The 26,583-nt window shown below is 45.0% G+C and overlaps 1 protein-coding gene across 1 annotated transcript in view; it reads right to left on the bottom strand.

The window, feature by feature from the left end:
• CLNK (cytokine dependent hematopoietic cell linker) overlaps window positions 1-26,583 on the bottom strand; it is a 144,548-nt gene that overhangs the window by 58,988 nt on the left and 58,977 nt on the right. Inside the window, exons 3-6 of the mRNA XM_045508735.2 lie at window positions 21,093-21,164; window positions 12,553-12,581; window positions 6,030-6,067; window positions 844-985 (exon numbers count right to left, since the gene is read on the bottom strand). Coding sequence (XP_045364691.2) covers window positions 844-985; window positions 6,030-6,067; window positions 12,553-12,581; window positions 21,093-21,164 — 281 coding nt within the window. The remainder of the gene's footprint in view (window positions 1-843; window positions 986-6,029; window positions 6,068-12,552; window positions 12,582-21,092; window positions 21,165-26,583) is intronic.

Raw genomic sequence — 26,583 nt, 5'->3', positions numbered from 1 at the left:
TTCTGCCACTAGACTGTGACCTGCCTGAGGACGTGGATTATGCTTTGTTTATCTTTGTGTCACTTGATCAATCCTAACATGATAACTGGCACACAGTAGATACTCAGTAAATGCTTGTGAGTCAATGAACAAAGGAATATCATTATTATTTACAAGGTAACTCTCCCCAAAGAACTTCTATAGATTCATTTCAGTAGGTCAGGCACTCAGAAATCACAAATGCTTCCTCTTTTCCTTTACAGTGGTGTGCTTTACTAAGGTTCAGAGAGCCTGCGGAAGCCTACGGCACCCCAGTTAGAAAGAGGCAAAGGTGGGTGTGTGATAAGGTCTCCCTTCTCTTGAAAAGTCTGGCTTTGCTGCCATGCCTTACTGCTGCTCATATGCTGGCCACTGGCAAAACGAATCAGCCATATTCAAAGGTCTTCCCTTTCCTTCTCCTCTCCTCTATGCAAACCCCATCTTAACGGGGACGTTGCCCCCACCCCTGACTACCCATCTTCTGCCATGCTCATCAGTCATTTCTGGGACTCAAGAGGAGCATCACGATAGTAACAGCCAGTAGTTACAGAGCCCTGACTTGGTGCCAAGTCCTCCGGTGCAAACTCAACATGCGTCCTACATGTAATCTTCAAAAGAACTCTGCGGGGGTAAGTTCTGTTATTATGAACCCTATTTTGAGATAAAGGACATTATTCTTAGATGCCAGCTCAAGGTTACACAGATAATAAGCTATGGAGGCAGGATTTTAACCCTGAGCTGTTTAATTCGGAATCTGCACCCTTAGGTACTGCACAGAATCACAGCGTGGATGTGCATTTTCAGATTTCAGGCCCCAGATGTTACCTGCATATTCAGATTCCTTTATGGGCCTGGCTGGTAAAATTTTCATTGATTGCCACGCCTCTGCCACACGAAGCTCGGGGTCTTCATAGTCGTCATCCGTGTGGCCTTTTGCTCCATCCAGGGCTGCAGCAAAGTTCCTTTCCTAAGGAGGGGACATTTGAGTGAGTCAAGGGAAGGTACAATAATGACAAAGATTACAGTGATGGCTAAGGGAGTGATACAAACTCTCTCAGCCAGGAGTTAAAGATTTAAGGGTCTGGGGTCTGGGGCGGTTAAATCCTTGTGGTAGGTAGAATGTGAACAATGACCCCAGAATGACGTCAGCATCACAGTGGTGTGGGACACTTGAATTTCCCCTTCAATATACAACTAGTAAAACATCCATGGCTCAGCAAAGTTTCCTTTGCCCGACAGACCAGAACCCCAGAGAGATCTACATGTTTGTACAACTAAAGGTGAGCAGATTGGAACACACAGAGGGGGCAGGACAGTAGAGGTGGGGCCCACCTGGCCATGGTGACTGCACCTGCCACCCCAAAAAACCCAGTGGCGGCAGCAGAAGCAGCGCACAGGACTGGTTTTCCGGCCACAGTGGCACCTGCGGACACACGGAGCTGAACAGCAGCAGCAGGGCCCACAGCCCTAGTCCCCCAGCCGCAGCGGCACCTGTGGCACGTGCACCCCCTGCCCAGGGCGGCCGTGCCTGAGACCCCGGCTCCCCACCTCTTGCTAGGGAGGCGGTGCCCGTGACCCAAGCGACCCTGGATACAAAGATGCAAGTGGTGGCAGTGACGCTGGCAGCAGTAAGGCCCCAGTGACAACACTGGTAGAGGCAGTGGATGGTGGAAAGTGCCAGTTCTCGAATATACCCAGAGGCAGTTCAGGTAAGAAGGAACAAAAACTTGTGCTACAGTGGCAACTATTGAAAAACAAAAAGGCCTCTGATTACCAATCTGTGGAACTGTTAGAGTCTAAGTAAATACAGATTTACCTAAACAAGGAAGGTGCTTACTACTTCAAATGCACCAGTAGAGGAACAACTCATCAAGCACCATGAAAAACCATGGTAACACAAAATAGAAAAAGAATATGACAATTATCCAGAAACAAAGCTGAAAGTCACAGCTGAGTGAGACCTAACAGATAGAGAATTCAAAATAGTTGTCATGAAGAAACTCAATGAGCTACAAGAAAACTCAGAAAGCAACTCAGTGAACTCAGGGATAAAACCAATGAACAGAAGGAAAACTTTACCAAAGAGACTGAAACTCTAAAAAAAAGAAAACTAAACAGAAATTCTGGAGCTGAAGAACTCAATAAATGAGTTAAAGACTGCATAGAAAGCACTGGAAATAGAGGAGACCACATGAAATTCGTGAGCTCAAAGATAGAAGTTTAAAAATGATTTAGTTAAAAGAGGAGAGAAAACTGAGATTTTTTAAAAAGTGAAGAAACTCTGTGAGATCTATCTGATTCTACTAGAAAAAGCAACATAAGAATGGTGGGTATTCCAGAAGAAGAGAGGCAGAAGGGAGTCGAGAGCTTACTTAAATAAATAATAGCTGAGAACTTCCCAAATCTGGGGGAAGGGACTGAATACACAGGTCCATGAAGCTAGTAGAGCACCTAATTATCTTAACGCAGAAAGACCTTCTCCAAGACACATTGTAGTAAAACTGTCAAAAGTCAGTGGTAAAGAGAAATTTAAAGGCAGTCAGAGAAAAAAAGACAGTAACCTACAAAGGTACTCCCATTAGGCTGTCAGCAGCTTTCTCAGCAGAAACGCTACGGGCCAGGAAAGAGCGGAATGACATACTCAAAATAGTGAAAGATAAAAACTGTCAGCCGAGAATACTCTATCCAGCAATGTTATCTTTCAGGTATGAAGGAGAAATAAAGGCTCTCCCAGACAAACAAAACCTAAGGGAGTTCTACACCAGTACACCTGCCTTGCAAGAAATGTTGAAAGGAGCTCCTCCACCTGAAACAAAACAGTGAAAGTACACGAAACTAACATGATAAATAGACAAATAGAATCAGAAAATTGCAACTCTATATATCACAATGCAACTCTATCAGAATATGTTGTTAAACACTTAATTATACCATAAAAGTAGAGGTGGAAAAACATTAACAATAACTATAGCTACTTTAATTTGGTAATGAAGTCACAACATAAAAAGGGCTAATTTATGACAACAAAAACATAAAAGAGGGAGAAGAAAAAGATGGAACCTGTATGGACAAATGAATGTAAGATGCTATCAGCAGAAAAAAGACTACTTTATCTACCAGACATTTGACACAAACCTCACAGTAACCACAAAACAAAAATCTAGAGCAAAGGCGTGAAACAAAAATAGAGGAAGCTGAGAAAAAAAAATGACAGAAAACCACCAAACTAAAATGGCAGACAGAAACGCAAGAAAAAATAAACAATGGAGATATAAATTACCAGACAAAAAGGATAAAATGGCCGTACTAAGCCCTCATATATCAATCATCACCCTAAATGTAAGTGGATGGAATTCACCGATCAAAAGACACAAAGTGGCTAGATCTATTAAAAATAAGACCCAGTTACACACAGCCCCCAGGAGACTCACCTTAGTTCTAAAGACACACACAGACTCAATGTGAAAAGATGGAACGTGATACTCAAGCAAATAGCAGCCAAAAGAAAGCAGGTGTAGCCATGCTTGTGTCGGACGACAGGTAACTAATACAGACTGCAATACAGATAATTAACAAGAGACAAAGGTGGACATCATACAATGATAAAGGGGCCAGTCCATCAAGAAGACATGATATGTATTAAGATATATGCCCCTAACACGGGAGCACCAAAACATAAACAGCAATTACTAACAGGAGGAATTCTTCCCAAAGGAAGAAGTTGACAGCAACGCAATAATAGCTGGGGGCTTTAACACCCCAGTTACTTCAGTGAACAGATCACCCAGACAGAAAGCTGATAAGGAAAAACTGGCTTTAAATTAAACATTACCAATGGAATATCTATCTATCTATCTATCTATCTATCTATCTATCTATCTATCTATCTACCTATCTAGCTCCTTCCATTCAAAAGCAGCAGAATACATGTTCTTTTAAAGTGCACATGGAACATTCTCAAGGACAGGCCATATGCTGGGAAACAGAACTAGTGTGAATGAATTTAAGAAGACTGAAATAATATAAAGCATTTTTCCTACCACAGGGGTATGAAACCAGAAAACAACTACAAGAAGAAAGTTGGAAAAATTACACTATGGATACATGCTATTGAACAACTATTGGGTTGATGAAAAATGTCAGAGGAGAAATTTAAAAAAAATACATGAGGAAAAATATAAAGGAAAATATGATCTACCAAATCTATGGGATGCAGCGAAAATGGTACCGAGAGGGAAGCAGTGGGCCCGCCTCAAGAAATAAGAAAAATCTTGAGTAAACAATGTAACCTTACACATAATAGAAGTAGAAAAGAAGAAAAAACAAAGCTCAAAGTCAGCAGAAGGAAGGAAATACTAAAAATCAGAGCAGAAATCAATTAAACAAAGACTAAAATGGTAATAGAAAAGATCAGAGAAACTAAGATGTGATTCTTTGAAAAGGTAAGCAAAATGGACAAGGCTTTAGCTTGACTCACTAAGAAAAAAGAGAGAAGGCTCAAATAAATAAAATAAGAAATAAAACAGGAGACGTTACAATGATTACCACAGAAATACAAAAGATTGTAAGAGACTGCTATGAATAGCTGTATGCAAACAAATTGGATAACTAAGAAGAAATGGATGAATTCTTAGAATTAATAATTTTCCAAGAGTGATCGTGAAGAAATAGAATATCTGAATAGGCTGATCCCTAGTAAGGAGATTGAAAGAATAGTTAAAAACTTCTCAAACAACAAAGGTCCAGGACCAGATGGCTTCACAGGTGAATTCGACCACACTTTCAAAGGAGATTTAATACCCATCCTTCTCAAACTCTCCCAAAAACTGATGGGAAAGGAAGCTTTTACAGGGCCAACATCACCCAGATACCAAAACCAGACAAGGACAACAGTTTTTAAGAAAGTTACAGGCCCAAAATCACTGATGAACATAGATACAAAAGTCCTCAGCAAAAATGAACAAATCAAATACAACAATACACCAAAAGGATCATACACCATGATTAAGTGGGATTTACTTCAGGGATGCAAGAACAGTTCAATCTGCAAATCAATCAACACGATACACCACAATAACAAAAACTCTGAGGAGACTCTCCACCAGTCCCTGAGAATCTTGCCCCCAGGGCCCAATATAAATATTTTGGTTTATTTCGTTCCAGAAAGAGAAAGCGACAGAGTTTCATTTTACATATAATGAGTTACATCTATCTGTTTATCTGTTAACCTACCTAGTATCTATCCACTGTCAGGTACCTGATTTCATGTTATAAATTTAAAATTTTCTTTTATCACTATAATTCTTTGCAAATATTTTAATGGTTTCATAATATAAATATATCATAATCAATGATTTTTTCTATGATTTAATATTTAATAATCCAAATATGTTGCCATTTAAAATACATTATTGTGAAATACAAATTAATGTGTTTAAACACTCATCCAACTTTTAGGTTAATTCTTTAATTTAAATTTCCAACCATAGAATTAATAGGGCTTGAGAAAATTCTTTAGTTACTATTATGAAATTGCTTTTCAAAGAGGTTTTTGCAATTTAAAATTTCACCTTGAATGTTAAGAAGAACTATTTTCATCACACACTTGCGAGCACCATGTGTTGGTGTTTTCACCTTACTCAATCTTCACAATGGCTACTGTGAACTAATTTTTATCTCCATTTTATATGAGGGATTAAAACCTAGTTGTTTTTTTGCCTTTCTCTATATTGATGCCTTATTATTTGTTTATTATTTATTTATCCAGCTTTACTGAGAAATAATTGACATACATCACTGTGTAAGCTTAAGGCATACGGCATGATGGTGTGATTTACATATATTATAGGAATATAGTTTTATACCCAAGAATTGAAATGCAGTTTTCTCTGCCAGGAAATTCTGCCTTTTGGGAAAGTTCATTTTTTTAATTCACCAAGTACCTTAAAAAAGCCACTTACTTTGTAAATATCAAAGACTGACAAAATAGGTAAGGAAAGCAGCCGACTTACTCCATCAAGAAGAGGCTCATTAATAGTCTGGTACTGGCCTGCCAAGAGAAATAGACCAAAGTATTACTGCAAAGCATTGGAAAGACTGGGCCCTTGTCCTCCAGAAGTCTTGTGCTCATTTCAATTAATTCTTCTTGACTGTAATCGCTCAAAATCAAGTGCACATTTCCATACTTATCCTCTCTGCTGCTTTTGCATAACTGGGGCAGTGGAAAAGGAGGAAAGAAAATCAGACCCCACCCAAGAAGGCTGGCTCTTTCCACGGCAGCCTAGCCTTCTCACTCAGAGAGAAACAGTGTTAGGAGGAACCCTGCCCCCACGTCAGTTGTACCCAAAGCGATGACTTAGTAGCATCTCAGCCAAAGACCAGATGTGTCTTCCCCTCCGCTCACCCCCTGCGGCACACATGTCCATCAGGGTCTCCCTGAACAGATTCCATGTGTTTACATTCTACCCATGTAAGAGCCTTATCTATTAGTTCATCTGTCCCTGACACCAGGTGCAGGGCCTAATATTGACCAAATGAGTTCTTTCTTTTTAATTGAAGAGGAAAACTCAGTGATTTTTAAATTTTCATCATTTAAGGTATAAAAGGATTTAGTTAGCTATGCTATTTCTTTTATTTATTTATTTATTTATTTATTTATTTATTTATTTATTTGCATTCTTTTTTTATTCAACTACAATCAGTTTACAATGTTGCGTCAACTTCTGGTGTAGAGCATAATGTTTCAGTTATACATGGACCTACATGTATTCCTTTCCATATACTTTTTCATTATAGGTTACTACAAAATATTGACTACAGTTTCCCGTGCTATGCAGTGGAAACATGTTGTTCATCTATTTTATATATAGTAGTTTGTATCTGCAAATCTCAAACTCCCAATTTATCATTTCCCCCACCCCCACCCTGCCCCCATAACCGTAAGTTTGTTTCCTATGTCTGTGAGTTCGTTTCTGTTTTGTAAATAATCAAATGAGTTCTCGATAGGCATGTATTGAATTCGTATTGTGCAGCCGAGATTTCTCAACACTCAGCTCCCTCATTTGGACTTGTTTCATGAAAAGTTGCCTAAAGGTCATCTAGCACACTCAGTGTTTTATGTTTTACTTTATACCCTGGGATTATGCAAAATCACCAAAGAATTGCTCACATGATCTGCAGGGTTTTTGCTTCCTCATAGACTTATTTTTCCTAAAATGCAGCATAGTTTCATGCTGTTAGTCTGAATTTAGGAACATTGTAGGCAGAAAATATTCTAATTACATTTTCCTTATTAGCATATACATGAGACGTTTCTAGTAGGTCTCAGGACAAGAAGCTGCACTCTTCTTAGCAATTAGTTTGCTTTGATTTAACATAAAATATCAACCCTATAAGAGATCATATTTCCCTTCCTCCTTTGGCTGCTAAGACTCTCAAGGCAAATTTCTGGTCTGAGTCCAAGTAGCGTAGAGGACCGTGACATGAATGCATTTGTGCTTCTTGGTCTGGCTTCATCATGTTCTTAAACTTTTGTCCTTTCACCTTGAATTCTCTTACCGGATCAAAATACAAAATTAATAGCTGTGAATTTGTGCCAGCATGCCCAAGTCTTTTGTAGGGTGTAATGTGTAAATTAATGGAAGTCTGGCTCAGTGGAAACACGGTTCTCTGGAATTTGTTTAGGACTGGTGCACGGGGGATGTGTTAACTCGCCAGACCTAATCTCCTTGAGATAATGAGCCTGGAGGAGCAGAATCCTGTCTGCACCTGCCACCAGTTTCCATCCATCCTTTTGGTAGGACTAGCAGCTACCAGTACCCTGGGGCACTAATAACACTGTCCTGTCCCAGCACGGTTACACCCTCCTGAGATCCCTGGCAGAGAAACCCACAGGTTTCCAGCCCTTTGCAGTAGCAGTTTGTACATGCCCATGAATTAAATTAATAAAGTTGCCCATTAAAGACCAGCTTGTCTGGCAGGAACAAATGAGCACGGAATTATTGGGGATTCGGAAAGCAGCTCCACTGTCTGAGTCAGGGGCCAAATAATTTCATTTTAGGAAATTGGCCTCATTGAACATGGTCATTATGCCCACATCCTCCTGGAGAGCTGTGGGGTCTCTTCAACTGGCATTGCCGTCTGGGACTCTCCCGGAGTCCCCAAATATGCTACATGCCACTCCTGGGTCTTGCCTTGTGTTGATTCCACCGGGAGGCCCTGTCTCCTCCACTTTGTTTTCCAAAATGCTCAGTGTCCTTGGAGAGCCTCCCAGGGCTTCCTTTCTCACCATGCCAGACCACCATAACACAGGGAACTGTTGGAGCAGTTGTTTTCTGTCTCACTCACAGTGACACAGATAAAAACAGGCAGCCTCTGATCACTTCTTTGTTGTGTACGTACACCACCCTCATTACCTCTCTCTGTTATTGGAAATTTCATTTTAAAAGCATAGTTTTAAAAGTGCAGATCAGTTCGTGTCACTTATGGCCCATGAAACGTGGTCCAGATTCCCTGCTGTGGCTCGCAGAGGCCAGCACCACCCAGCACAGCCTGGCCTTGGCCTATCTCTAATCTCATCTCTTTCCAGTGTCTTCCTTCTCTGAACTCTAGACACATCAGCCTCTTTTTAAGTCCATCCAGTACCCCAAGCTCCTCCCACTCGGTGCCTTTACGTGCTCTGTCCCTCAGTCCAGAACGTTCTCGCCTCAGCTCTCTCCAGGCCTGGATCCTTTTCATCCATCATATTGTCCTTTAAATGTCATCTCCCTTCAGGGACCGTCCCTGACTACCAATCTCAGGTAAAAATTAAGCAGCACCTCTCCAGCCCCGGTCGTCACTACCTCAGGCACCTGGGATGGCAGAGAGAATGCTGTGCGCTCACGAAACCCCGTTCCCTCTTCCAGGGGGTGGTCGGTGGGCACACAGTTCCCAGCGCCCCTTACACTGGGTGGCCATGGCCTGGTGCTGTGGCCGCTGCGAAGAGGCGGGTGTGATGGATTCCACTCCACCTCTCATTCATGCCCCAGGCTCTGGGCAGAGAGAGCGGACCCCAAGACCCTCAGGCACTGAGTAGAAGGAGAGTGGATCCCCAGTGAGTGCTTGGGAAAAGACCTCCTTCACTTTACATTGGATTGTGATGAGCAAGAAATAAACCTTCATTTCAGTCAGCCATTAACATCTGTGGTTTACGCGTCCTAGGTGTGAGTCCTCCCTGATTAGTACACCTCATTCAGCTTCCCCACAGCGCGTGGGAGCACCGCGTGCGGACGAGTGTGCCACATGGTTACAGACGGCGTGCCTGCCTCCCCGAGGCAGAGGTGAGACTCCAGGCTTCTGCTCACTCCTGCAACCCAGTGTCTGTAGGTGACAGCGAATGGGCAGTGGCCTGTGAGCTAGAGGGAGGGGTGCAGGGGAAACACCCAGCCCTGGGAACCAGCAGCAGGACTCCAAGTCGCGCCTGATCTGCCCCCTTGCTGAGTGCACTTGGGCTTGGTGCTCCCTCTTGCCTCCTTCCCTTTTCTGATTCTTAGTTTCCTCACCTGTAAAGCACAGTATTAGAATCTCAAACTAGCTGAGTTCCCAGAACCTTTCATTTTCATTTCCTTTTTTTAAAACCTGTGCCCAAAGCTGGTTATAGAATCTGTCCCATTAAGAAACCACCACAGCTGGTTAAAAGGATGGATGGATGAATGAATAAATGATTGAATGGTGATATGTAAGGCAGGGGCCTCCTCTCCCATTTCTCATGTGATCTCCAGAAATTCAAATGAAATATTCTGAGAAAGTTGTTTCCCAGGGATCTGACAGCTGTCTCTTGGTGGGGACAGTCTTGATAGTTTTCATTTATCTATCTGTATATTTTTTGCTTCAGCCAGTGATTCTCAAAAGACTGTCCCAGAACTACCTGAATTAGAATGATTTTGTTAAAGGTAAGGGTCCTCTGGCCTCACAGCAGGTGTGCCAAAGCAAAACCTGGCGTGGGCTTGAGTCTGTGCATTCTTAACTGCTCTGACACACGCTGAATTTTGAAGACGATGATACATCTTTGGGGCTTATCAACCTTGGACGATTTGAAATCCTGGCTTGTGCTTACCAGAACTGGGTGAACAGCTTTTCCTGCAGTTTAGCTGTTCACTTTTCAATTTGTTTCTGTCCACCTGTTTCTCCAGCTTCTTGGGGAGAACCAGCCTCTGCTAAGTTCATACAGGTATTGCACTGTCCAGAAACGGTCAGCAGGAGGCACTGGATGCTCACGTATTCCATACCTGCCTTTCCTCCCTCTGGTCCTAAAATTCTTATTAATTTTTCTTTTAAAAGTGGGAAAAACCACTGAATTGCTTTGCTGTACACCTGAAACTAACACTGTAAATCGACTACACTTCAATTAAAAAAACTCTTTAATTAATTAATAGATTAAACAATAGGATGTTTAACACTAAAAAAAGTGGGAAAAACCAACCTTTAAGATTGATTTCTTTAGAAAACACAGAACAAAACAAAACAAGGGTTCCTGGACAAAATGAAATTTCTTATCTATTTAATTGGATCAACCAATATATACCTTCATCAGGGTTTTTACTGTGTATGATAACTTAAGACAGAAGGACTCACTTTCTAAGCAGGGCTGTCCTCTCCAATTTCATTCTGTATTCAGTGGAAGGAGAAAAACTCCTGAGTTTATTTTACGGAAAAACATGACACTGTTCTCTATGGATCAACTTCACAGAAGATGTTGGCATTGACAGATTGTCCAAGTTTGAATATGTGTCTGTCTTCTCGAGGTCTAGAGATTTTTTTTTTTTGACAGATTGCTTTCAGTATACAAAAATATATGCTGCTGTAGAAAAATCAGATACAGATAAGCAAAAAAGAGGAGAATAAAAATCACTGTAATGTCCCCACACCAACACACCCACTATAAATACTTGATTAGCACAAAATCACTAACACACACGTGTGATACACTCTATGTATACACGATCACAGTGCGTGCACACTGTTTTCTTGCCTGCGCGTTCATATAATAGCAGGCTACGACGTATCCATCCGTGTGCGTCACAGCAGTATATTTAATGGCTCCGTAGTATTCTCTCGTAAGGGTGCCCCACCATATTTTCAATGACTCCCATGGTAGAAAATTGCAAACAGTTTTAAAGTATCTGAGAATGTTATACGTATCAACATGATGAACAGTCTCCTATAAGTCATCACGTGCTTCCTTAATTGTATCAGTTTTATTATAGTTTAATAGACCGCGGCAGGGTGTGTAAGGGGTGAAATGTTTGTGGCTAAGTGTTTTTGTCGGGGTGTAGATTTGAATGCCTGTGGGCGGCTTTATCTCAATCGACTTTTTTTTTTTTTTTTTAATGGTTTTGATTTGTTTTTTTTCCCCGCTTGTGTCTTGCAGTGCTGTTGATGAAATAGCACCCTACCTGTCAGCAGGTGGAGAACAAGCCGGGAGGGAGAGAGGTACAGGTCACGATTATAATTCATCAGCCACTGCATCAGATTAACAACCTCATTTCCCAGCACCACCCCCTTGAGAATTTTCTACAGTCCCTGCAAGACTCTTTTAAGTGGGTGGTTGGAAGGGGTGAGAGGTGGCCAGCAAGGGGAGAGGGGTAGTTTTTGACTCCAAAGACTCACAGCAATTTGGAAGCATCTACCTGGAGAGAATGCAGCCTTTCTTAGGACCTGACTGAGAAGCTTCAGAAAAACACGTTCTGCAAGAGGAATTAGAGCTGGTTGCTCATTTCTTATTTATATTCATACTTGAAATGTTGATTTTGCCTTTCTCCTTCTCACTGCTCTGCAGGGCGCGCTGGGTGCTGGTTACACGCTCCAACCTGCGCTATAATGAACCTTTCGGATTCATTTGCTGATGACATCACTCCCTGTGAACCAATCACTCCTTTGCATGCTTCCTCTTGTCTATTTCTCATTTTTTTATGTCTCATTCTGGTCCTCATTCCTAGTCACCAGATTTCTAAGAAATTCTATGGGACTTTCCTTGATATAACAATGCTGCAAAATGGATGCTATCTACTTTATTCAAAAGTTCGTGGGGTCCTACTAAGTGTTTGGTAACAGGAACTAGGCTCTGAAAAGATGCAAGAGAAGCCTAAAATGAGGTTTCTGCCCCATTCCCTCCCTCCACACGTATTTTGGGGGGAACCCATGTGTCAAGTGGAGTGGGACAAACCCGAGTGAGCAGCCACAATACGGGCCCTCAGGCAGACTTCTACCCATTTCACAGATGGAGAAACTTGGGCCCACAGGGGTCTTTGCTTCATCCAAAGTTGCACAGCTAATAAAGGGAGAGCCAGACATCTGACGTCTGCAAATATTGCAGACTTACACCCTGGGAGCAACCAGAGGGAAAGACTGTAAGTAACTAATGTCACTTTGAACAGGCCAGTAGTTCTACCCAAGGAAAAACAGAAAAGAATGAAAAGAAGAAAAAGAGGTTCATGCTGACATCCCCGCTGCTTAGGTCCCAGTGGGGGCGAGGTGGGGCCGTGGGGGCTGACTCACCTGTAGCACTACTGATTCGGGGCCATGACCTAGGGCAGAAAAGAGAACCAAGGTTAAGTGCCAGCTGCATGCAATTCAGCATCCTCCCCGAAGGAGTGGGTGATCATCAAAGACATTTCAGGGATCAGCTTAGGGAACAGTTGCTTTCTGTTTGTGCTGTTCTAGACCTAAAAGGACATTTCCCTACAGAGAATATAAAAAATAGAAAAATGCATGGAGAAGGAAATAACAGTCAACACCACAGATGATGTTTTGCTGAGTCTCATGCACACGTGTGTGTATGTGTGTGAGGGTGTGTGTATACATTTCAATGTATAGACATCTGAAAATAATACGAAAGGATGTATAGGATCCTGATGTTAAAAAATGCATTGTGTATCTTGAACTGTTATTCAAAAACAGGGTATTTTTTGGCTGTGTGATGTTTGGAGGAAGAAATTAGGTCATTTTTACTATTGCAAATAATGTTGCAGTGTGTCTCCCTGCTTGCAGTTTTAGTCTGATGGCTGAGTATTTCCATGGAGAGACTCCATCAAGGGCAGTGAAAGTGTCTGATAATGAGGGTCTTCTAAGCCCCTTGTTGAGTATCCTCAGGTGCCTTCAAGATGGGCTGTGTCAATTTACATTCTTACCCACACAGTGAGAAGGGACCATCTCACCGTATCTTACTACCATTGGAAAAAAAAAAATTGAAGTATACTTGACTTACAAAACGGAAACTGACTCACAGACATAGAAAACAAACTTATTGGTTACCAGGAAGGAAAGGGGGAGGGGATATTTAGGACGTTGGGACTAGCAGACACACACTACTATATAGAAAATAGATGAACAACAAGGTCCTACTGTACAGCACGGAGAACTACATTCAATATGTTGTAATAACCTATAACGATAAAGAACATGAAAAAGAATATATATTTAAATTCACAACCATTTAAAACAAATTTTCCTGCTTGGTACTTGATGCCTTATTTTGTCTGTTTCACTTCCTTGATGACCAGTGAGATGGAATTATTATTATTACCATTTTCAAATGATTTTGGGCCATTTGCATTTCTTTGCTGGTAAGTTATCTGAAAAGACCAACAGGGTCTCTTCCTGGCCACCACAGTCACCCTTGGACAGTGTGTTTTGAAAGCATCTTTTCCCCAGATTTTGGGCAATGATATGAAAAGCCCTGGGCGGCAGGAAGCTCCAAAGCCCGTGGCTGCTGTGAGCTTACTTGTTTGTGCCTTTAATCCCCGGCCCTCGCAGCGCACTTATCCTCCGAGGCTCTCAAAGTGCGTCACAGGAGCGATTAATTGAGCATCGCAACACACGCGGGCTGTAAATATTTATGAGCCCTCGTTGGCGGCGGGGACACTGGGCACAGAAGAGTTAAGCTGGGAGGTGTTAAGTTACCAGGAGACCACAGCCCGTGGGTCCGGATTCCAGCTCAGCCCGTGGCTCTCTGCTCACAGGTTAATGCTCAGAATGAATTTGTTGGGTAACTATTACTGTCCCAAGTTTATAGACGAGGAAATGGGGGATTCACAACGTGCCCCATCCCACAGAAAGCCAGGGAATGGGCAGCAGCCTGTGGGCCCCCCAGAGTCTTGTCGCCTCCCCTGGCCCTTGCCTGTAGGCAGTGGCGTGTCATGGAGGGACTGTGCAGCTGCTGTCTTGGATGCTTTGTGGTTGGCTCCTGGCATGCTTTCAAGTTTCCTGAGATTCTGCAGAAATCAACAGATCAGCCAGGGGGGAGCCGATTGTTTATCGGGGCCTGGGAGCTCTCTCTTGACACTTTCAACACGTGGCCTCGTCCCCGACATCTTGGTCTCTGATTAAAGCCTCAAAATGTTCCCTAGACTTGCAACTCATGACAGGTGAAGTGGAGATGATATGTTTCTGCGACTGTACAGGGAGCGTGATGTAAGAGGCGGGCCAGGCTGGGGACAAAAGGCAGCACATCACTGAGGGCAGGACGCAGTCCTGAGCCCCAGGAATTTGAATACGAGGCATACTCTCCCCGGGGTCCTAGGAGGAACTTCAGGTCTCAGATTAGGATTTTGTCCTCATTCTGACCTTGGCCTCCCCTGATTCTTAGAATCAAAGACCATTAATGCTCGAAAGTGCATCGGAGATCATGTTGTCCAGTTTGTGGTTCCAAGTTTCGGACTCTTGGAGGCAGGACTGGGGTCTTTTGACAGCTGGAGAGAATGGAGCTAAAGGGGAAAACGCTCCTTCAGGCACTGAGCAAGTCTCGGTTCTAGCCGGTGGACTTTCCCCACTTTGCAGATGCAACTAAAGCTTAGAAGGGAGAAGCGATGTTTCTAAAGGGGAACGGCAAGCGGTTGGCAGAACTGGGATTGGCCTTATTATTTACCAGCAGATGCGAGTTGCCTGCATCTGGAAGCTCCCTCCCGATTGTAAGGCCAATCGTGAGGCTGTCTGAAGGTGGTTCATCTGACGGGGCCCCAAAGCGATGGTGCTCATTTATGTCATGTCCTCGGGGACTCTGCACCCCAGGGCTCTCCGTGCGTCAGTGCAAGCCAGATGAATTAGCAGAGGAAGCAGCAGCAGAGCAGGGAACAATGTTGTTATTCCAGCTGAGCCCGAAACGGGGGGAGGGAGAAGAGGGAGGCTGGAAGGAGGGGCCTGGGGAGACGTCCTGGACTCCACAGTTATGTCTGGCTGGAGCGCGGACAGCGTCTGGACACCGGCAGCTGACAAGATCTCCAAAAAGGCTCCTGCATTAACCCTCTTTGCAGCTTGACAGCCCAGGGTGATTAATGAAAGATGCTGCTAGCAAACTTCCTGGAGATTTGATGTGTTCTCTCTGCGCTCAAGCAAGGCCCATGTGTTAGCAAGCTGCCTCTTGCCAGGGAATTACAAGGATGCTCCCTGGCTTCCTTTCGTCAACAGCATCAGTAAGGCAGCCGCGTGCGAATGGGCCGCAGCTGGATGGTGTGTGGCTTGGCAGCCGCCCCTCTGCCCTCCGCACCCCCCTGCTCCCTTCCACATCTGGCCTGAGGGAAGCAGTCTCTCTCCCCACTTCTGCCCGGACGGGCAGGTGTCCACATTGTGGGCAGGGTTGCTCATGGGCTATGAAATGAACAAAGCTAACCTCCAGCGGTTTGTGGTTTTTAATATTTCAGGCTCATTACAAATGAAGATTTTTAATTGCTGAATTATTTTGAATTTTTAATCCTTCTTAATCATTTAAAAGGTGTAATCAGTTTTAATTTTTAAAGGGTATTAAATTAAACTCCCCCCACCCTTGCTACCTGGGAGACCTGGGCGTGATGAAGTCGGCAGGGTGCATTTGCGCTCTTTTATCCATGGGAACAAAGTTTGGATAGTGTGCTATTCTGGTCCCATAGAGACGGGATTTGGTCCTGTCTCCAGGGTCAGGCTCCTGGCGTGGAGACCAGTTCCTCATCGCCCCCTCGAGTGTGGTGTGTGTGGTCCCCTCTGGGTCTCCCCAGGCACCTGCAGCTGGTCCAGAATGAGACAGCAAAACCCTTGGGAAAGAGGGTGATTTCACCCTGCCAGCCCTCCCCTCTCCCAAACCGCCAAGATGAACTGGCTCAGCACCACACCTCACTTTAAGCCCTGCCCCTGAAATGCAAAGACGAGAATAAAATTCTCTAAGTTTTGGAAGATGACTGATGTTTTTAAGAGTTACTGAACTCATATTTCATATAGACTAGAAAGAGATGAAGATAGACATGAAGTTCCTAAAGGCACTCCCTCCTTCCCGCTCTTTGAACATCTGTCTGCACCGTGTTGGGAACTGTGTACTTCGCATAAACCGTTTCAGCCAAACTTCCTAGCAATTCTTGTCGGACAGTGTCTTCATTTCAATTTGAGGGCTCTTGTGGGGTGTTTGTGCCTAACGGGACCACAAACTGGCCCTCTCATTTTGCAGATGGATTGACTGAGGCCCAGGTTGGCCTCACGGGGCGGTGGGGAGTGGATGGTGTCATGTTTTACACCCAGCCAGTCTGGTGGCAGGACCCCCCTGCTTCTCTCCCCCTCTCAGAGGGAGGTGGAGGGTTTGCATCAGGAAGCAGTGGGAGCTAAGGTTTAGGGATGCAGCTGAGAGCTCAGAGAGTGGGAAGCTGAAAGATAAGCTAGGAGGACTGTATTGAAGGGTGAAAACAAAACTATCGGGCGGTTTGCTGGGTTGGACGGCAGACAGTGAACATATCGGAGCAGGATGCCTTGTCGTGCCTGGTTTAGCTCCAGGGGGCGGAGCAACGCCCGAGCCCACAGTCCGCTCCACGCTCTCTGTCCCTCCCCTGCTTGCTCTGTCTTCTCTCTCTTCTTTCTTCCGTCCTTCTCCTTCTGTTAAAAGTTTCTTTCCTCATCTATTTCAGGATCTCGTCTATGCCAGGCACTGGGAGTAGTACAAGCCAGCCGCATCCTGGAGCATCCTCCTGGGTCCTGACTTTATTCTCCCTCCTCCCCGCCCTTCTCCCTCCCCCTCCCTCAGCCATGTTTATTGAGCGTCTGCTATGTAGGAGCTCCTTGTAGACAACCCTGGAGGGCTGGCGGGACACCACTCTATTCCATGCACCCTCTGAGAGCACTTTGGACCCTCCGTACAGCTCTCAGCTAGTGAGATCTTTTGGGAAGACACTTTCCTGCACAGTGAGGGGGGCCAGAGGGAGCAGAAGTGATTCTTACGGCTCTCTCAGTGCCACAGGTGCCCAGGGCAGCTGGAGAACAGGTGGGGCCGGGGAGCAAAACCAGAGAAGTTAAGAGCCGACCAGCAGCTCTAGCCGCCCATCCCGTCTCCTGAGACTCGGGTGTGCCTGGCCAGGAGGCTCGGCAGGGGGCCTCCTAGTGCACCGAATAGAACAGTGTGGCCGTCTCCTGGAGGACCGGCCTTCTGGGCCCGGAGAAATCACAGCCACCTGCACCTTGTCCCCTGGAGTTAACCAGTGCTGCAGCTGTTAGTGGAAGAAGGGAAAAATCGATAGTCGATGAGGTGAGGAATTGGGAAGGGTCTGAATGTGGAAAGCGTTAGGAAAGGCCCCGCCAGGAACGGGAAAGGAAACAGAGGCTGGCACTTGGAGCGGGAAGACGTGGCTCAGAACCCTGGCTCTGCGAGTGGCTTGTAGGTGGACTTGGGAAAGCCCTCAGCCACCTGGCTTTTGGTCTCCTCCGTGCTCTGCTTCTGTCACCGCATGTGCATGGTATCTTATGATCGGTTCCACCTGCCTTTCTGTGTTTGTCTCCACCATGGACTGAACATCTTGACGGCAGGAGCTCTGTCTTCTTCATTTTGATTCTCCTGGTCCCCCGCATAGTGGTCTCTCCCAGGTGGGGATAGCATTCTCTCCCACCTCCCTCCTACTCTCTTGCACCCATCAGTCCCTATCTTATTTCTTCCTCCCCCAGCCCGTTTACGTGGACAGTAGGGGCTGAGTGAGCGTTGAGCACAGAGGCTCTCACTTCGGCTCCAAAGCTTGCCTCTTGGTAAGGAGGCTGAATGCCGAGGCTCTCAGAGCTGAATGGGCATCACAGTCATTGGGAGGGCTTGTTTAGACCCAGGAGCTTGGACTCCAACACCCGAGTTTCTGAGTCAGCAGGTGGGGCCCGGGAACCTGCATTTCACGGTAGCTGCCAGGCGATGCTGACGCTGGCCCAGCGACCACGTCTAAGAGTCGCTGCCGTGAGGCTCCCCCATCGTGGATGTGGACCCTCCTCGCCGAAGTTTGACGCATACGCCCCATCTTCACAGTGGAGAGTCTTGAGCAGATTCGTGACTCATAGGAAGAGAGAACAACATTCACGTGTGATAACTTAGACCCAGAAATGGCGCTTGATTTGACGTCAAACTGAATCCAAATCCAGCCATTACTAGTTCCCGGCTCTGTGACCAAAACACGTCGTCTCTCAGGCTCCCTTTGCTCATCGCTCAGATGAGAACAACAGCACCTACTTCGGAGAATTGCTGTGAGTCGGATGCCCGTGTTCTTCTCGTGGCGTCTGGCGCTTGTCAGGCGTTCAACTACTGATTTCAGTTTGGACTTGGTTGGAAAACCTCAGTCAGTGATCTCCTGTTGCTGGCCTCATGGGGACATGGCACGGAATAGAAGTGGGCCCTGGGGATTCAGCCAGATAAGTTCCATGGGACGTTCTAGGAAACACTCATCTCAGTGCTGTAGGTGGGGTGTGGTTAACAGGTGTGCGGCCATCCTGTCTTTCTCTTGATCGTCTCCCGGGCTGTCGCACCTGGGTGAAGCCCCAGCACTTAGCTTCCTGTTTTACTTTGTATGTTACCAGGAGGTCCGTGTGAGTTTGAGTTTGGGGGTGGGCGGGGGTGGATGGCTCTGCTGAGCCTGTCCCTACACCCACCGGGTGGCAGTACTGAGGGCAGCGGCATGGAGTGGCAGCGTTGTTTTATAGCCTCGTAATAATAATGATGCCCACCGTTTACTGTGAACCACAACCAGCGAGTCAGCCTCGGGGAAGTTATTTACCGTCTCTAGTCTGCACTGTTCTCTCCTGGAAAAGGCGAACTAGTAAGAGCGTGATGGCTAGAATCCAGGGAGATACATGTATTAAGCTCTTAAAATAGCTCCTAGCCTGTGGTGGGCACTCAGTGACCGATAACCTTAAAAATTTTTTTTCTTTATTTTGTATTTATTTTAAAATTTTTTGGTTTTTTGGGGGGGTAGGTAATTAAGTTTATTTATTTAGTTTAATGCAGGTACTAGGGATTGAACCCAGGATGTCATGCATGCTAAGCACATGCTCTACCACTGAGCTCTCCCCAGCCTTTGCGATTTATTGAGAACCTACTACGTGTCAGGCATGCTACAGAGGTCATGCGTTCATTACCCAAACATAGGAACTGCTTTAGGTTTGGGGGGTCAGTGGTGGGCAAGACCACCTCTTCTGAATTTTTTCAAATACCATTTCTAAAATCCACGAGGCACTGAAATGAAAATGGGCTTGTCTAGACAAGGTCACTCAGCCGGAGATTTCAATCCAGCCCCAGCAGACTCGTTCTGTTCTGCAGCAACACCCAGCAGTGACACCCTCCCTTCTCCATCATCATCAGACCCTGATAATTATAATTTGTGTGCAGAATGAATATATTGGTGTAATAGTTATTAAAGTAAGATAGTAGGTCAGATATGTTGTTTTCAGACATTTTGATTTGATTTATAGACCTCAGAAACAAATTTATATTCATATAATACTTCCATTATAAAATATGCAGTAGTACAGAGATTTGCATGTATCTGGGAGTTTTCTTCCTTTTTAATTTGAGTTTATAAATGGTTTGGAACAGGTTGCAGAAACATCGTCTGTTGCTCTTTTTAATATATCTTGAGCACACTGTGACACATCCTGAAATAATTTGCTTCAGAAAAAAACACCGCTCTCTCTCTCTCTGTTTTTTTTCCCCAAATGTAACTGTAAATATTACTTTGATGTATGTAATTGCTGCAACCATCTCCATTTGAAGGAAGACTTCTAACCCTTCCATCTCCCATCTCTTGCTATTGTCAAGAAATAAGAAAAACTGACTTAAAATGCATTATTCAAATCTATTTAATGTAAACATTGAATAAGTCTGAGAACAGCCACAAATTTTCCTTTGCTTAATGTAGTCTTGAAAATATTTCAAATATTCTGTTTTGCAGGCACTCACTTGCTCTGCTCAGGGAAAATATTTATTCAAGCACATCTTAGAATGCCGGGAAAGCTTCTTGTGCCTGGCACGCAGTAGGAACTGAACGGATGTCTGGCGATTGGCTTGAGTTGAAGTTCACTGGGAGGCAAGGATTGGTGCAACACGCAGAGATCCTTGGGTACCTCCGGATGCAGGGCTTGGCGAGGTGGTCTGGCTGGACACAGGGAGGCCCACATCCCTCTGAACAGCAGGCTGTTGCTCAGGATGAGACTTCAGTCAATGGCAGAGCTGGATCTGACTTCAGGATTGGTCTCTTGTCAATCATTTTGTCAAGTCAGTCCTCCTCCTGAGCTTTAAGTCATGACTGTGCACCCCTTGGAGTTAAGACTTTGCCTCTTGTCTCTGCCTGTTCAGGAGCCTGCGTGCGAAATAATGCCATAATTGCTCAAGAACTGTTTTGCTCAATTGAAGGACAAAAGAAACCAAATGCGCACATGGCTCCCTCTAGGCTCCTCACTTCTCAGACCTGGTGGTGAACCTGTGGCTTGATCCATCCATGATTCCTCAGTCAAATCGTTGAGCACCTGAAGAATGGAAGCTTCTCCCTTGGTGAATATCTCTTGGGCTGTTTAGAGGCCTGGGTGGGTGGTGGAAATAGCCCTGGCCTGAAACGCTGTGGACGCCCGGGGGCTCCTTAAAAACCTGTGCCTGCGTCACATGCATGCTCGACCCCCAGCGAGGCCCTTCTTGTTCTGGACCTTGGTCTCCGTGTAACTTCTAAGGTCACTGACAGCAATATAATTCTGCCACATTAACGTTGCATGTGTGCGTGCTGGTCAGTTTATTTGCCCCAGAATCAAAAATTTTACTCCTCTATTAATAAACAAGTAAATATTCTAACCTATTTTTCGGCAGAGCAACGTTCTGGAATTTCAAATCACTGGATCCTTCTTTTGTGGTTTTTCTATTGCCCCTGTGATGAAAGAAAATAGATTATAGTCAGGAAATAGCAAGGAGCTGGGGGAAAAAATTAATTAAGTGCATTCATTCATAGAAACAACCACCCAGTCAGATGTAAGTAATTAACATCTCACACGTAATTCCAAATCTCTCTTTGCATTTCCACTGGGCTTAAACAAAACCTGAGTTTAAAGTAACCCAATTACTTACATTTTTCTTTTTAATGTAAGAGCTTTATTTTACAAGGGGCCGCAGCGATGGGTAGAATGAGTGACCCCGTCAGGAAGAGGATGTGGGCACTCCCACACCAGCGGGGTCACTGTGGTACCCTCCTTAAACTCTCTGCATCTCTGTGACATTGCTCTGTACACCTGCTCCATCCTTATCTCATCTGTTCTCTGAGTCTGCCCTCTCCAGATCCTCACTACTTTTTAGGCAGGTCCAACAAAAGCCAGTTCTGTGTGGTTGAATCAACAGGTACTAATTGTTGTGAACAGTGTATGGTAGACACACCTACAAAAAGATATGCCTGTCTAGAAACTGTGAATTATTTGGGAAGAGGTACCATTAAAGTAAGATCATGAGCTGAGATCATCCTGGATTACAGTGGACCCTGTGTCCAAGGACAGGTGTTCTTAGAAGAGAAGACAGGAGGAGAAGATGTGGAAGAGAAGGGCATGTGAAGTCCCATGTGAAGATGGAGGCAGAGACTGGAGTGATGCGGTCAGAAGCCAAGAAACATCTGGGGTCCCCCAAAGCTGAAAGAGGCAGGGAAGGGTTCTTCTCTAGAGCCTTCAGAGAAAGCACAGCCTTCTGAATTGACCTCAAACTTCTGGGATCCGGAACTGTGGAAGAATAAATTTCTATTGTTTTATGCCACCTGATTTACGGACATTGGTTATGATACCCCTGGGAAACTAACTCACAGAACATCTAACTTGTCCCAAGTTACAGAAAATGAATCAGACCCAGATCCCAAACAGGGCAATACAACAGGTGTAATGATAGAGAAAAACATATGGTCTAGAAGGAAAAGGGAAGAAGTGGGTTGAACCTTTAAGTGAGGGGTAGTCAAGGGAGACTTCTGCAGGGTGGTAAATGAGGACATGCAAGTACTTGGCAGACAGAGGACGCAGTGAGCTGGGAAGTGGGGAGTGAGGTGGGGCAAATTACTTTGAGAGTGAAAGATGCCTGCTCCGATCTACTCTGGTCATTTTCCTCCAACTTCTCACCTTTACCTGTGCTCCCAGGTACATCCAATATGGCGGGTACAGTCTGACCCGCACGGATAAGGAATTACCATTTCATCATGAAACTACGCTTCTTTTAATAAATTTACAGATCAAGTTCAGCTTTTTCCAGAAGCTGCTCTTTCTACACACTCTTAGGGCAACTGCCGACTTCTGAGAAATCCTACAAATTGCTCCTAAGCCATAACTCTCTCTCAAGGACTTGTGCAGCTGGATTGCTGACTCCAAGATCGTGCATAATAATAATGTGGTGTATAGCATTATAGCTATAATGATCGTAACAACAGCTTGAAACTTAGATAAGATTCACAACTTACTGGTCTTTGCCGTTTCACACATATTAGTCCATCAGATCCTCCCAACAAACTTATGAGCCAGTCCTAGTCTGCCCTCAGCCCTGTTGAATTCATTTACCGCATGTTCAGCTCATGCTCTGTCTGCTAAGGAACTGCTACATGTTAGGTTCCTAGAGAAACACTCTGAGAGGGAGAAAAGGGTGCAGGAAGTACATTAGGGTGAGCTTCTGGAATCAGCCTCTGTGGAGGGAAGAGAAGGAAGCTGGATTGGGCAGGGGGAGGAGTTGGGCTGTGCTCTGAGATTGACAGGATGGCCTTCCAGACTGTCCCATGTTGTGGTGGGTGCAAGGCATCCTCTGTACTCCTGGGTGGACCAGTCAGTGGATGTGGGCGGCCCCAGGTGAGGCAACTCCACTCAACTAATTCCCGAAGAAGGTTGAGAGGGGCAGACTCACAAAGTCTAGTATTGGACTCCAACTCTTTAGAGAGTCTGAGGGCCCAAAGTCAAAATAGGTCTTGGCTGTAGTTTTCAGTAGGAGAGAATGAGAGAGAATGGACAGAGGTGGGAAGGAAGGATGGGGCCAAGGGCAGGATGGCCCTGAGGGCAGGTTGTCCCCTCAGAAGGAGTGGATGGGCAAGTCAGAGAGATGCTAGTCTCCGCGCAGTGTAATGTGGTGTGGACGCAAAGGTTCAGAGCGCTCACTGGTACTTGATCTGGATTTGAACCAGGTTCTGCCAGCTGAATAAGTGGTCAATCTATCTCATCATACCCATTTTCAGACAAGGAAGGGCAGAGTTACAATAACTCCCTCACATATTGAGTGCATGTTAGTGATCAGTCTCTGTTATCTAGTACCCAATTCTACTCAAAATAATCAAAGAATACCAGAGATAGACAACCAGTAGCAATGAGAAGGACAGCTGATAATTAAAGTACTTCACCCAGGCCAAAAGTGTGCATTATCATCTCAGTTTTTGTGGGTCAGGAATCCAGGCATGACTTTGCTGGAGCCTCCATTTTATGATCTGTGTTGAGATCAGAGTGTCAGCCAGAGCTGAGGGCTCATCTGAAGCTTAACTGGGGAAGGATCTGGTTCTGAGCACGTGCGATTGCCGTCAGAGGCTAATTTCTTATGGCCTGTTGGACTGAGAGCCTCACTCCCTGCTGTGTGTTGGGTGGAGGATGTCCTCAGTTCCTTGCCACATGGGCCTCCCTAATATGGCCGCTTGCTTTATCAAAGCAAGCAAACCACGAAGACAAGGGGAAAGTGGTAATCTTATGTAATGCAATTACAGAAATGACATATTGCCAATTGTGCCATGTCCGACTGTTTAGAAGCAGTCACAGATCTCGCTTGCAAGGAAGAGGGCGTGGATTACACAGGGAGGAGCATGGGTACCAGGCAAAGAGGTACTGGGGGCCATTGGAGTGTCTGTCTGCCATGCATTTTGCTCACTCATTGTGTGTGAGTAGAGATGACACTTGAGTAACATCCAGAAGGTGTTTGGCAAACCTACAAACCACATCAGCTAGTCTTTCTGCAGCCTGTTTTATAACCTTCCACGACTCCTGAAAATGTCGGGCCAATTTTCAAAAGTTTTGCAGACAATTCCAGAAGAGCCTGGAAAATAGACAACAAACTTGTTCTCCAACTCTTTGCTCTTGCATGTGAGGGGCCGTTATAATCATTTTTTTACAGCAGGATGCTGTACTTCTAGCTTCCCTAAAAGGGTCACCACATTGGTTGTCACAGATAACTGCTCCGAGTGCTTGATAACTGATTTGTTCATTCCATTCGGTCCTTCAGCTGTCTGGGTGGTATATGCAAACTTCCTTGAAGTTGTGTTATTTAGCTTCCTCTAAGCCTAGGAGATGTTTAACATGCTCCCTGAGCATCTGAGAAAAGCCCAGGTCCTTGGGTTTTGGACACGCCATTGCCTGGATGATGGCTACTTTTATGTGCTTGCTCTGCTGAACCCAGAAAACGTGAAGGACATGCACAGCCTTCTTGCCATAGAGTTTTTTTTTTTTTTTTTAAGTTTGAATTTGAAGACATTCACAAGGGCACATTTTCTCAAGCTCACGAAGCCTCATCATTCATTCCCTCCTATCTTGCGTTTTTAGATTGATTGACTGGTACATGAAGACTTGAGCCAGTGACCTTCCTAGAGGAACTTGAAAGGAACATCCACTCATTAACAAATGGATCACAATGAGATGTTTTAATTGCTGTCTCTCACTGACTCGTGCCTCTGTGATGACCAATTTTCTGGGTCAACTTGTCCAGGCTATGGTGCCCAGTTGTTTGGTCAAAAACTAGTCTAAATGTGGCGGAGATGGTATTTCTTAGAGGCGATTAGCATTTAAATCAGTAGACTTGGAGTGAAGCAGATGACCCCACAATGTGGGTGGGCCTCACCCAATCAGTTGAAGACCTTAAACGCAAATACCTAGGTTTTCCTTCTTGAAGAAGAAGGAATTCTGCCTTAAGACAACAACATAGAAACCCTGCCTCAGGTTCCAGCCCACTGTCTCATGGAATTTGGATTCAAGACTGCAGCATCAACACTTCCCTAAATCTCTAGCCTGCTCCCCTGCCCTGTAGTTTTCAGACTTGTCAGCTCCCACAATCGTGTGACCCAGTTCATTAAAATAGGTCTCTCTCCATATATATGAATATATATTCATATATATATTTATACGTATATATATAAATACATATATGTATTCTTTTGGTCTGTTTTTCTGGAGAACCTCAACTCAAATACCTCTAATTTAATCCTCACAACAACCCTGCACATCTGACTATCATGTTCTCCTACTTTGCAAGGACTTAGGACCCCAGTCATGGAAGTCAGAGAAATTTTGGTGTAGAACCTGTTCCTTTATTGAACAGATGCCACGGAAAACAGATATTCCACTCTGTGAGGAACGGGGAAAGATGTACACACAGAAGACCTTTTGTCCTGAAGGTCTAGAACTGAGCAAGGTTTGAGTCAGTTTCTGCTGAGGAGACTTAAGCGCAGGGACATGTGAGATGGTCCTGTCAGGTGGCCGTGGCCCCCACGGTGGGACACCCTCTCCCTGCTTGTTGCCTGAGCCAGGGTGGAATCTGAGCTGTCCGTGAAGACAGTGTGCGCTGCTGTCTACGGGATGTGGTCTAATCGCCGATCTGGGTTGTTGCAGTAAATCCACGCTGAGATATCTCACAGGAAGCCACCTTTGCTGGAGAGCAAATGCTGGTGATAAGGCAGGGTTTCCAGCCTTGCTCAGGGAAGGGGATTCAGCCTTGTGTCTGGACACACAGGGAGGCCACAGCACACCGCATCTGGAGATGGTCCTGCCCTGCCTGAGTACATAGGGCATGTGTAGCAGAAAGAGAGGGAAATGGACCAGATGCAAGACAGACTTATATTCCCAAGCAGCTTCAGTGCTGGGGCCGTTGCTCAGAGCCTCCCGTCTGTCTTGTCCAGTATCTCCCATTTATAGCCACAACCCTGGACAATAATTCTGGTGACAGCCAGCTAGCGTGGAAGGCAAGTTTGGTCCTGTGACTTTTGGGTTAGAGCTAGGGTTCAAGCCCTAACTATTTCACTGCCTCATTATGTTATCTCAACCACGTTACTTAACCACTCTGGACCCTGGTTATGGTTCTACCATCTGTAAAATTAGAGGGTGCGACAGGTTGGCGTTTTCCACGAGACATCATTACTGAGTGTATCCTGAACACTTTCCTGTCACTGCATTAAAAAGAGGGGAATAAGAGTCTTGATTCAAAAGCAGCTGAAAGTCTTGTGGCAAAGTCCTAAAAGCCACATTATAAGGAAGGGTGTATCTAAGTAACAGGCTTTGAGGACTTGGTGGCAGGAAGATGAATTAACTTCA

This window comes from Camelus bactrianus, chromosome 2 (assembly GCF_048773025.1).
Source record: "Camelus bactrianus isolate YW-2024 breed Bactrian camel chromosome 2, ASM4877302v1, whole genome shotgun sequence".
Classification (NCBI taxonomy): Eukaryota; Metazoa; Chordata; class Mammalia; order Artiodactyla; family Camelidae; genus Camelus; species Camelus bactrianus.
This window is presented reverse-complemented; position numbering and strand designations above follow the sequence as displayed.